The following is a 12,498-nucleotide window of genomic DNA, read 5'->3' as shown; positions in this document are numbered from 1 at the left end:
CCTTCGATACACACATCCCCGCCATATCATCCAGAGAAGGATCCAGATTGGCAAAAGATTAAAAAAAGCGCGAAGAAGTGAAATAACATGAAGGGAAAGAGGGGAAGGGGTGGGTTAGGCGCAACAGTTTGCTTCCTTCCTTCCTTCCTTTCGTAGTGATTCAACCCCCGAAGGATGAAGGTTTCTTGGGGGTTGGATTTCAGGGGAGGGATGGGGCGAGGAAACGGAAGATTGTTGCGCTTCTTGCCACGGTTCAAGGGGCTGGAATTTGGATTCAAAGAATTTGAATACTACAATCTTGAGAGATATTTTATAATTTCGAATCTTTATGTATTTCAATGATCTTCTGGTAAAATAATAATACGCCTTCATATTAAATATTTATTTAATAGTGTACACGAAATGAGATTGCAAAAAATTTATTTTATATAAAGAGTTATAGAATTTTTGATTTGAAAATATTTTGAAATAATTATATTAACTTTTTATATATTTATAAATATTATAGAATATTACTATTAATATTGGGATCATTATAATTGATACATTCCATGAAGCTTAAAATTTGTACAATTAATTAAATTTAAACGTATTAATATATATTAATATATGTTAATATAAATAATTATATTATATATTTTATTAATATAAATAAATTAGTGAAATTTCACAAAAGAGATGTAAGAAGATATAGAAAAAAATATATATATAATCGATTGTTAATTTATTTTAACAGAATTGAATAATTGAATCTGAAAAGGATAAGAAAACAATATTAAATAAATAAATGATCGATCAATTGATCCCTGTGTTACCATTCAAATTAACCTGACTGATATCGAATTTCTATCATTTCGAAATTAACGAATCGAGGATTATGACGAACAAGTTAATTAACATCCCCCGAAACTAAACCCGAAACACACCAATGGTCGAGTTATTAATAACGGCCGTGCATCGCGAGGGTGGATAGTGGAGGGAGAGGGAGGGTTAGATTAATCGAATCGAACAAGAGCGTGGACAGGAGGGTCGAGGATAATTCCGAAACAGGTGGTTGGCGTCGTCGGGGAGGTGGTTGAATCGCAGCACAGCGCGAGGCGGTTACAGCTGCCGCTCATGGGGGTGCATTATGCTCAACACCCCGTGGAGGAAGGCTCGATCGAAGTGTCGGCTTCTCGTCTTAGCACGAAGATAACGCGTCTCGTGATGGCCGAGGTCGATAGATATAATCGAAATTGTTGAGTATTGAGGTATTGGAAGGAGTTTTTGATTTTATTGATTCTCTATTTTTGGAATTTGCGAAAATCGTTATAAATTGTATTGGCTGTATGTTGGAAAAATAGATAATTAGAATTAGAAAGTAGAAATTTTTGAATTTAATTGTTATAAATTATATATAGAAAATAAAAATTTATTTAATATAAAGAGTTATAGAATTTTTGAATTGAAAATATTTGTAATTGATTATATTAATTTTTTATATAGTTATAATTATGATTATTATAGGATATTAATATTGGGATTATTATAATTGGTATTACATGAAGCTTAAAATGTATACAATTAATTAGATTTGAAGGTAAATTAGAGGGTTGAAATCTCACAAAAGAGATGTAAGAAGATATAGAAAAAATATATATATATATATATAATCGATCGATTGTTAATTTATTTTAGAATAATATATAATTGTTATAATATTTTTAAGCGTCCTCTTTCCATCCATGCTTGAAACTAAAATTATATAATTGATTAGTAAGATTCGAAGGGAAATTGGAAGATTGAAATATCGGGAGAGGAGGTATAAGAAGCGGAAGAGTACACTTGATCAGTTTTCAATTTACCTTGGAACAATGCAAGATAAATTGGAAAACAATTAAGGCCACTTTTCTACTTCTCCAATATTCCAATTTATTTTCGAATTATCCTAATTAATTAAATTATATTTAATCAAAAATTACGATTCGATGTCAAATTTAAGCATTTATTGAAATTAATTAATTAGACGGATCTTTATTATTTCATTATAAATTAAGAAATTAAGAATGGATATTAAAAATCCTCTCTTAAACTATATAAATACTTATATACTTATGAAAATTATAACATAAAATAAAAAAATTCATTGTAAACAAATATACATCCTAATTCATAATTTATAAATATCTATAAATATTTTTTCAACAAACCAAAAACACCAGTTAAAAGAAACACGACGTTCAACAAATGTACAAGTCTCGAAAAACGCTTCGTTTGAAAACGTAAATTCACGTTCTCGTGCATTATGTATCGTATATATAAATTCGAGCGACATTCTCGACTCAAGTTTGCTCGTATGGATAGGATATATATATATATATATAGAGAGAGAGAGAAAAAGATTATTGGTTTCGAGGAGATTGAAACGCAGAGTAAAGGATGGATAAAGGTATTGTACGGCAGGTATAGAGGGATGTATCGAAACGTGGATGGATGAACAACGCTGAAGTCCGTCTAAAATGAGGGAAACGAGAGGATAACGAGAAACCATAAAGCCATCGTGGAAAATTTATACGATATATAGAGGGAAAGTGCTTGGATATCTTTCAATTTTTAGGTTAGCTTTCGTATTTCAAAAGAAAAAAAGAATCTATCCTCAATCCTTTTCCAATTATTTTATTCCTTTATTTATTTATTTCTCGTTCTTTATCCTTCGATTATCATAGCTCGTTTCCAAAAATTTCCAAAAATTTTCCCAAAAATCTTTGAAAGAATTTTATTCGTTCGAATTTTATTCGAACGAATTTCAGTTTGAGAAGATTATTATTATTGAGAATTGGAAAATCGAAAAATACACGAAATTTACACATCACACGAAATTTCCACGAAATATATATTTCATTATCCGCGTTATACGCAATAGTGCATAGTGGCGAACAATGTCTCGCCAATTGAAAGACGAACCGGGACGTAAAATAGATTTCGAAACCTAATGGATTCCTCTGCGATTCGGCTTTCAAAGGTCTGGATATTCGGTGATCTATGGTGCTCCATCTGGCTGGCGGTCGACGTATGGATGTGCACCGCGTCGATATTGAATTTGTGCGCCATCAGCCTGGATAGATACTTAGCAGTGACCAGGCCAGTCAGTTATCCTCAGGCAAGTACCATTTACCGATTATTCGATTTCGTGGAACAGGTGTACGATGAAACGCTCGATGAAGCCATTTGTCCCCTACTTGGTTACTCCCCTCACTTATATATAGAGCCTCTGTTTCTGTCGAATGGACAATGAATTCGACGTTCCCAGCTTGGAATGGCTTAATTGATCGATCGAATTGTTCGACGATCGTCAAACGTTTGAATTCACACGCTCGATTTATTAATTTTATTAATCCTTGCCAGAAATTGGAAAAATAGGAAAGATTGAGATATTATTAGAAAAATGATTGCGAATGATTGATTTCTAATTTTGTTTCGTAAGTTTGAAGAAAAATAATTTTGCAAGTTTTCATTAGCTTAATTAAATTCTTTGGAAAGATTAAAAAATTTAACTAGAAAAAGTTTTAATTTTCTAAGAATCTCTACAAATATTTTGACAAATTTTCAAATATTTCAATTATAAAGATACTTTAACTTTAATAAAAATTAAAAAAATTTCCAACTTATTCTTATTTATTCTAAGAATCCTAATTTTTTATAAATTCAATTAAATTTCCATTTTATATCAATCAAATAAACACACAAATTAACAAATTATTTTTCCCCTTTTGTGTTAATTCAAATTATCAAATTTTCGTGTTAAAAAAATATCAAAAAATTAATTTCGAATTAAATTTCTGTTGTCATCGCCTCATGAAACCATTTTGAATTTTCGAAATCCAGATCATGTCGCCGAGGAGAGCAAGGCTGCTGGTTGCAACCGTGTGGATCTTGAGCTTCGTCATCTGCTTCCCACCCCTGGTCGGCTGGAAAGACAAACGGGTAACTATCACCAATTTCGACAGTTCGTACCCTCGTTAGCAACGTGTCTGCCACTTTCTACCACTTTCTTCCATCTTGTTCACGCAGTCTCATCCCGCGCACAACATGACGTTTGCTCAAAACGGACCGTTCAACACCACCACCATCTTCGTCCCCATGAAACCGTGTCCTTGGATCTGCGAGCTGACCAACGATGCCGGCTACGTCGTTTATAGGTGAGTTATAGAAAGTTTTGTGAATCGTCTTCTCAAAACTTAAGAATTATTATACTTTCTTTTTACTCTTTGTTTCATTCAGAGAGATTTTTCAAAGGGGGTTGAAAAGTTCTTTTTTGGAGAGTGGAGAATTTTGTAAGAGATGAGGAATTGGGGAAAGGAGTTTTAGTGAAAGAGTTTTTGTGAAGTTTGAGAAAGTTGAGAAGGTTGAGAGACAATTAATATAAGGATGATTGGAATGAAAATTATAGAATTTGAATTTCTTTTGGAATTTCAGAGAAGATTAGATATTTTGGTAAAGATTTCTTAATTTGTAAAACTATTGGATTGGAAATTGTAATGTTTGAATTTTTGGGATGGGATAATTTTAGAGGAAATCAAAAGTTGAGATAAATTACACTTTTTGAAGAGAGTTTGTGAACTAATTTGGGTGAAAATTTGTGTTTGAATTCTCTGGGCTATAAATTTGTGAGTGAAGAATCTTAATGAAGATTAAGATTACTTGTTAGAAAAGTATGGAGGTGATCGAGGTGAGGAAACTTTTTAAAAGGATTTGCAAGCTAATTGGGATGAAAATTTTAAGGTTTTGAATTTCTTGAAGAATGGAAGAGATCATTAATTAAGATAATTGGTTAATTAAAGAGATTGTAGTAATTGGTATGTCTAATTTTTTGAAAGAGATTTGTAAATTTATTTAATTTTAAAAATTTAGAAATTTAGAAATTAAAAAATTAGACGTACAGTTGAATCGATTTGTAAAATAAACAAGATGGAATTAGTGTGAATCGTTTCAATTTGGAAAATTGAAATAATAGAAATTAGAGTCAGAGTTTAAAGTAAATGTGTGCTGTAAATCTTACAACTTGAATTCCCAGAAATAGAAAATATAGTTCTGAGACTAGGATCGTAAAGTTTCGTTTCTTACATACTAGAACATTTCGACATCTCGCCACTTTAACACTGTAAGTTATGATACCTCGAGGCTTTGATAGTTGAAATATTATGATATTCCGACGCTTTGATGCTTCAGAGTTTCGAAACACCTGCACCTGGATTCCTTAATCCCACGGTTTCAACATTAACTTTGTCAATCAGAATTATTAATGGGGAATATTCGAATTTGAGGGATCTTGTTAATTGGAATGAAAGATTTTCGAAGTAGAAACTTTTAAAAATTCCATTTGATGGAAATTTTAAAATTTCAATATTTCAAAATTCCAAAAACTTTCAGAACTTCATTACACAAGACTCCTTTCCCTAAAAAAAAAAATCTCTTAATAAAATATCTTGATAAAAATTTTGAAAAATTCTTTGAAAAATTCTCTTTTCTCAAAAATTATAAACTCTCCAAATTTATTTTAACCAATGTTTGTAAACAACTTTTTTCAAAAACTATCAAATCTCAACCTTATCCTAACTTCCAAAAATTCCAATTATCCTAATTTCAAAAATTTCCAATATTTCCAATTCTCTAACAGGCCGATCTCGAACAATATTTTCGAATGATCAAATCACGTAACACAAGAATACAACGAATACAAAATTACACGCGTAATAGAGCGGACGTGATCCGCCTTGAAAATTATTAAGCCGTGGAGAGTTAGGTCTGAATTTTCTGGCAAACATCGTGTCTATTCTTACCGTGTTATCGCGATCGGCGTGTTCATCAATCCACGCCGGTTTATGCCCGACGTTGCATCTAAATCAGCTACTGAGTAGACGGTTAATGTTCCATCCTTGCGCCAGATAAATTTACGGTGCCTCGTTCCCTCGTGTTATCATTTTCACTTTGCCCGTGATAATTCAAACCTTTTCACTGTAAATGTAAAATTCCTCGAAAAGAAGAATTATAATCGGTGATGTAACAAACCGTTTGTTGTAGTATTGAAAGCTTCTCGTTTCGTTCGACAATACGAATTTATATCGTTCAAATGATTTTTAAAATTCAACGAAACGACAAAAATCTTGGATTTTTATGATGAAATATTTTTATTCAATATCGTAAAATCTATCAGGAAAAGTAATTAATATTCTTTGTACAATGGTGTATTGAATTTAATTTTGGTATTTAAAAGAGAAAATTTCTTTTCACTTTTATTAAAATATTTAAATACGGTAATGTTTCAATTAAATATCGTGTAAATTAATCTTCTGTCACAATTCAAAATCTATATCTAATATTTCTAAAATTTATTCTTCTAATATATTCAAATCAAGATTAATTTTCTGTCTAAACGATATTAAATATTTCTAATAAATTCTAATTAATTCTAATTCTATCAAAATTAATTTTTAAAGCTACGTCAAATCTTAAAATTATCTTTAAATTAAAATATAGTTCTTTCAATATAAAAATCATCGATCCCATTTACAAATTTGAGAAAATTGATTTTTGTATCCTGATAAAATCTATCAAAATTAATTCCCCGCTTAAAATACACAATAAAATTCATCATTGGATCGTGACACGTGCAATTTCATAGCATAGAGTTCATTTCGCTTTTTCCATCATGGCGATCGAAAGATAGAAGATAAAGCGCCCTCTATTCATCAGCATCTATTGTGAGTGTGTCAACAAAGGGGCACAACTTGATCTCTTATCTGATACAAAGAGCAATACTGTAGACAAACAGTAGCTTTATCCATAGACACGAAGTTTACAAGGCTATCTGCGAGCGAGCGTTTCGTATCTTTCCATCCTGGCCTCGTGTAGAAAAAGATATGTCAAAGCGAAACTGGAAATTCAATGAAACCTACCGCCACACCACTGTGTTTTCGATACGATGCTTCCCCCTGTTCTTCATTTCAATTGTGAAGATGAAATATGTGTTACAGAGAAAATGAAAAACATAGAGGTAGTTCTATTTTGTTTTAGAGAGTAAGCTGTTTATAGTATAATTGAAAACACATTTTGTTTTAAAAAATTAATTTCGATGAAAGATAATAATACAAAATACTCTTATTTCATTTTCTGGAATTTTATAAAGGTATTCTTTCTTTCTATGAAAAGTTATTATGTATGTATAAAAAAGAAAGAAAATTTAGAGAGAGAAGGTATGAAAGATGAAATATTTCAAAAAGGAAAAATAGAAAGAAGAATTAAAATAGGAAAGGTGAAAAATTGTAAATTGAAATTAGAAAAGAAATGTTATGATAAAAGATAGTACAAATATGAAAATAATAGAAAAAGAGAATAAAAGGAAGATAAGAAAATTAGAAAGGAATTAAAAAGAGAAAATGAAAGAAGTAATAAAAAATAATAGAAATAAATTAAAAAAGAAATGAATGAGTAGCTAAAAGAAATATGTATGTTACATTTCATAAAATCTACAGGAAAATAAAAACAGTTTATTGCTCACTGGGATAATTAAAAAAGCAGCTGGTATAACACACAACTTTGTCCCACTATGAAAAATATTATTCTTTAAATTTTTCCTCCTCCTTTAATTCTTGCAATGTGCAATAAATTATATTTTTCCTGTAAATTTTATATATAAAATGTAACATACACTCTTCTTCCGGATGTTCATCTGAATAAAATTTAAGAAATAAAAGAATAACAAAAATTGCAAATATAAAAAAATAAGAGAAGAAACAACCAACCATTTAATTTAAAATTAAACTCCATTTTACAATCTATCCAATCTTTCATTAAAATCTTCAATTACTCCTTGATCAACTCCTTTTTCAATTTTGAGTCTTTTAAAATCTTGATAAAATACCACAACTCGATAACACAAATTAAAATAAAATAAAATAAAATAAAATTATAATTAATCCTGTCGATTCTAAGAAGCGAAACGAGACAAAACGAAGTAGGGACTTAACAGGTGGCTCCATTAAACGCGATCCTCGTCTAAGAATGCCCAAGGGATGAGCGCCTATCTTGAAACGAAATTATCCTCTTTAACTCTGTCCTTCTCTCTCTCTCTCTCTTTCCCCTTTTCTGTACTAAATTAAAAACTTATTTGCAGCGCTCTTGGTTCTTTCTATATACCGATGTTGGTCATGCTGTTTTTCTACTGGAGGATCTATAACGCGGCCGTCTCCACCACAAAGGCTATTAATCAAGGCTTCCGCACGACAAAGAGTTCGAAAATGTTTGGCTCTAGGTAAAATTGAGTCTCGTATTTAGATTGTTGAATGGCTGATTCAATAAAGAACCATTCAGAATTAAGTAACTATTAAACATTATTAAATACAGGAATTATTCAATAAAATTATCAGAATTAAGTTAATCATTAAATATAGGAATTATTAAACCTACTGTTTTTATTATTTCATTATTAGAATTTTGAATTATAGAAATCAATTTTAATTCGCATGCTCGTGATTTCACTAAATAAATCAATTGTTGCAAATTGTAGAATTATCAAATAGAAAAATCAAATTATTCACTTTTCAATTATCATATTAATTATCATACAATGTCAAAATCAAATTCCTCACTTAACCAACCATTAATTTGTATTAAAAATAAGCAACATCTTGAAATATTAAATTAATAATTATATATTACATAAATATGAAATTTTTTATAATTAATTACTTTTCAATTATAACACAATATAACAAAATCTACGTAAAATTAAAGACAATTTAAGTCATCTTTAATTTGTTTAAAAAGTAAAAAGTTTATAAATATACTTATCGATCGATTATGAGAAATAGTGCTACGAACGAATTGTGCTGCAGATTCGACGAAGAGAGGTTGACCTTGAGGATCCATCGTGGCCGAGGAAGCGTGCACAATGGGAGCAACAACGGAAGTCCGAGGAGTCCTGAGTCGAACAGTCGGTGCTCGGTGAAAAGGGAGAAGATAAAAATCTCGGTGTCGTATCCGAGCACCGAGACGTTGAATACAAAGTGTAACACCCTCGAAAGAACGCCATCCAAGTGTTCCCAGACCTCTGTGCATTATAGCAATGGTCAGACGCACAGTCAATTGTGTCCAACCCCCAGAAGCACTCATTTAAAGGTAACTTTGTGATTCGAATGAATTACTCTCTCATTCCTTTAATATTATTCCTTTCTTCTGGAAAAATTTAATTTTCCAATTATATGAAAAGGAAAGATAATTGAAATTGCTAATCTTTTTATTATTGAAAATAATAAAATTTTTGCATGATATTACACATTAATTCAATAAATTGATATCAAAGATTGAAAAGGAAATAAGAATAAGGATAAGGATTTTTTAATGTAAATAATAATAATATTTTTGATTACGTTTGTCAAAATATGAATTTCCATAAATATCTAAATTGAATCTATAATCTAAAAATTGAAATTTATTAAAGAAAATATTTTTTTTCGAATGGTAATCAATTTGTTATATAATATGTAAAAAATAATTCTTCGAAAAAATCGAAATCGAAATACTCTTTGTCCTCCTTTTTTCTCGTGCAATTAAATTTTCTGAAATGTAAATCGCGCGAAAGAGAGGAGTCAGAGAACGTTTACAGGGCGCCATAAATATGCATCAACGCCTCGAAATCTTTGTCCAAGAGCTTTGCACGAATAAAAATCCGTCCACAGCTTTTTCCATCTTTAACTCTTGGCCATAAAAAAGAAGTCACATGTTATTTCAAAATTCATTCATTAATCTCGGTGAAGCGAAAAATCCATCAACTTATCAAATAATGATCAGAAAAGAAAATTTATTTATCATTTTTTTTTCGTAGTGGAAGAAAAAAATAATAAAATATATAGTATCATCCTTTATTTTCAATTTTGAAGATTATTGTCTAAGTTTAATAAAAAATATAATAAATGCAAAAATATTATTGCATTTATTATAAAATTTATATTAATTTATATATTGAATTGTTTATCATTTAACGCTATTATCACTTTATTATTTAAATTTGATTTTCATGTGACTATAAATAATAAAGAAATATAGAGCCTGATAAAAAGATCTTATTGGAAAATATACGTAAATATTTTTCGTAGCTTATACAATAATCTGAAAGAAAAGCCTTGAGAGAATAGAAGAATTGAAGAAGAAAAATCTTGCACGTGCACAATCTATCACACATCCAATTTTACGTCACAACAATCGTTAGATTAAATATTTTTGAAACAACAATTACATTTTCCTTTATTCTACCATGAAAGAAACGATAGAAATTTTCTTGGCTTTCTTACGAAATAAATAAAAAAGAAAAAAAATTTCTCAACTTCTCCTCTCCCAATAGCCTCGAATCAATAATTTGTCTATCTTTGCGACATCCGATAAAACCCTGAAAATAGCGAACAGAACGAACAGAGCGTAGCGAAAATGGGTTTCGATTTTACGATAGAAAACGGATTTCACGATCGTGAAATCGTAAAATTCTGGTGACACGTTGGAAGTGTGTCTCTCGAGGAAAATATCGAGGGAACGGTGTCGTTAAACGTGGTCTCGATACGTTCGCGACAGGTGAGCGGCATCAACAGGGTTGGAAGCACCAGAAGACCTAGCAGGAGGAACAGCTGCGAGAGTCAAATGATGGGTGATGAGATGTCGTTGCGGGAGCTCACTCAAGGCACCGAGGAGAAACCAAGGGTGATGAAGATGGGGAAGAGAAATATTAAAGCTCAGGTATTGCACAATCTTTTGAAATATTGAAAATTGAAAAGAGTGTAATTGATTGATCTAATAGAATGTCTAATAATTGAATTATATTGAGAGAAAGAGAAAGAGAGAGTAAAAAATGAACACTAATAAACATTTGTGCTGTTAATAATTTATGTAAAACTATAGATACTAATTCTAAAATCAATGTATAATTTAATATTATAGTTTGATTGATTTATATAAAATTATAAGTAAATAAATGATAAAAAAGAATAATAAAGAATTATAAAGAATGATTGTGAAAAATTTGCAGAGAATATATATGTTAAAGAATACATGAAGTTGTTATAATGATCCAGGTGAAGAGATTTCGAATGGAGACGAAGGCAGCGAAGACACTGGGCATCATCGTCGGCGGGTTCATCCTCTGCTGGCTTCCGTTCTTCACAATGTACTTGGTGCGCGCCTTTTGCCGCAATTGCATCCACCCCACTGTGTTTAGCGTACTGTTTTGGCTAGGCTACTGCAATTCCGCAATAAATCCGTGTATCTACGCGCTATTTAGCAAAGACTTCCGGTTTGCGTTCAAAAGTATCATCTGCAAGTGTTTCTGCAAACGGCGGACGAACACTTTGAGACGCGGCAGCGATGGAAGTCAATTAGCGATCAGGTGAGTGAAAATAAATCTCTTTCGAATCAAGTCATGAATCTAAATCATGAATCTCTCTCAATTAATTATGCAAATATGATTTAACGATAGACTCAACTGATTGTTCAACTTTGACTCAATTGAAAACATGATTCTCTGTTTGCTATTTAATTTTATTTTATTTGCAAATCTCTAACTTCATCAAACACTACAAACTTCCTAAAACTTTTAATATTATCTCAACTAACTTCCCATAACAATCTATCCTTCACAATAAGACACCCAACAAACTATGCCATTAATATCATAGTTCAACAGGAAACCAATATGGCAATCAATTAACCTTCCACAATAAGTTGGTAATAGTTAACTATTGTAGTAACAATCTAGTATCAAAAATTCTCCATTTTCTAATAAAATATAGTATCAATCTATCTTCCAATACAAACTAAATCAATATCACTGTGATATCAATCCAATCTTTCATTTTGTAAACTATCCAACATGAAAGCTTTTGATAATAATATCAATTCACTTTTCACAACATCTATATCTCAATAAAATTTACTCTCTACAAGCAAACTATCATATCATACCTAACCTTCTATCACAACAATCTAGTCAACAAAAAAACTATCACAGTATCATTTTAAACTCCACAAAGGATATCACTTACAATCTATTGCATCAGTCCACAACAAATCACTGTCATTTCCAAGATCCAAATTGATCACATCTTCTCAAAAGATACAATCCACGATTGTAAGTCACATAAGTGATTCTACAAATCCATTTGTAGAAACGATCGGAGCCCAAGCTACTCGATGCAAGTGCCCCAACAGGGGGTGTCCATCGACGACTCGGACCCGGACCCAAGCTCAGAACCGACTGTGCATTCGCAGAGCGAGTCGAGATGACTGTAGCGTGCCAGGTGTGGCGCTCAGCGCGTCACCTTCGATCCTAGAACCTCGAAAGTGAGGATCCAATCCTTCTGAGGATTTCACGTTTCGTGCCGCGAAATCGAGCACGACGAGAATCGAGTGCGAAAGGATGGACTGGGATTCGCGACAGAAAAAAAAAAAAACAGTCGAGCTTCTTCGGTGTCTTAA

The 12,498-nt window shown here is 31.3% G+C and overlaps 1 protein-coding gene across 2 annotated transcripts in view; it reads left to right on the top strand.

The window, feature by feature from the left end:
• LOC102671996 (octopamine receptor Oamb) overlaps window positions 1-12,459 on the top strand; it is a 15,403-nt gene extending 2,944 nt beyond the window's left edge. The window contains exons 2-9 of one of the 2 annotated variants that reach the window (XM_006609210.2): window positions 3,002-3,139; window positions 3,865-3,963; window positions 4,051-4,178; window positions 8,153-8,290; window positions 8,874-9,156; window positions 10,603-10,764; window positions 11,100-11,410; window positions 12,189-12,459. In XM_006609210.2, coding sequence (XP_006609273.1) covers window positions 3,002-3,139; window positions 3,865-3,963; window positions 4,051-4,178; window positions 8,153-8,290; window positions 8,874-9,156; window positions 10,603-10,764; window positions 11,100-11,410; window positions 12,189-12,306 — 1,377 coding nt within the window. In that variant the 3' untranslated portion in view covers window positions 12,307-12,459. The remainder of the gene's footprint in view (window positions 1-3,001; window positions 3,140-3,864; window positions 3,964-4,050; window positions 4,179-8,152; window positions 8,291-8,873; window positions 9,157-10,602; window positions 10,765-11,099; window positions 11,411-12,188) is intronic. The other variant, XM_031515064.1, reaches the window with a different exon arrangement.
• The last annotated feature ends 39 nt before the right edge of the window (window positions 12,460-12,498 follow it).

The sequence above is a fragment of the Apis dorsata genome, unplaced genomic scaffold (assembly GCF_000469605.1).
Source record: "Apis dorsata unplaced genomic scaffold, Apis dorsata 1.3 scaffold_52, whole genome shotgun sequence".
Taxonomy (NCBI): Eukaryota; Metazoa; Arthropoda; class Insecta; order Hymenoptera; family Apidae; genus Apis; species Apis dorsata.
This window is presented reverse-complemented; position numbering and strand designations above follow the sequence as displayed.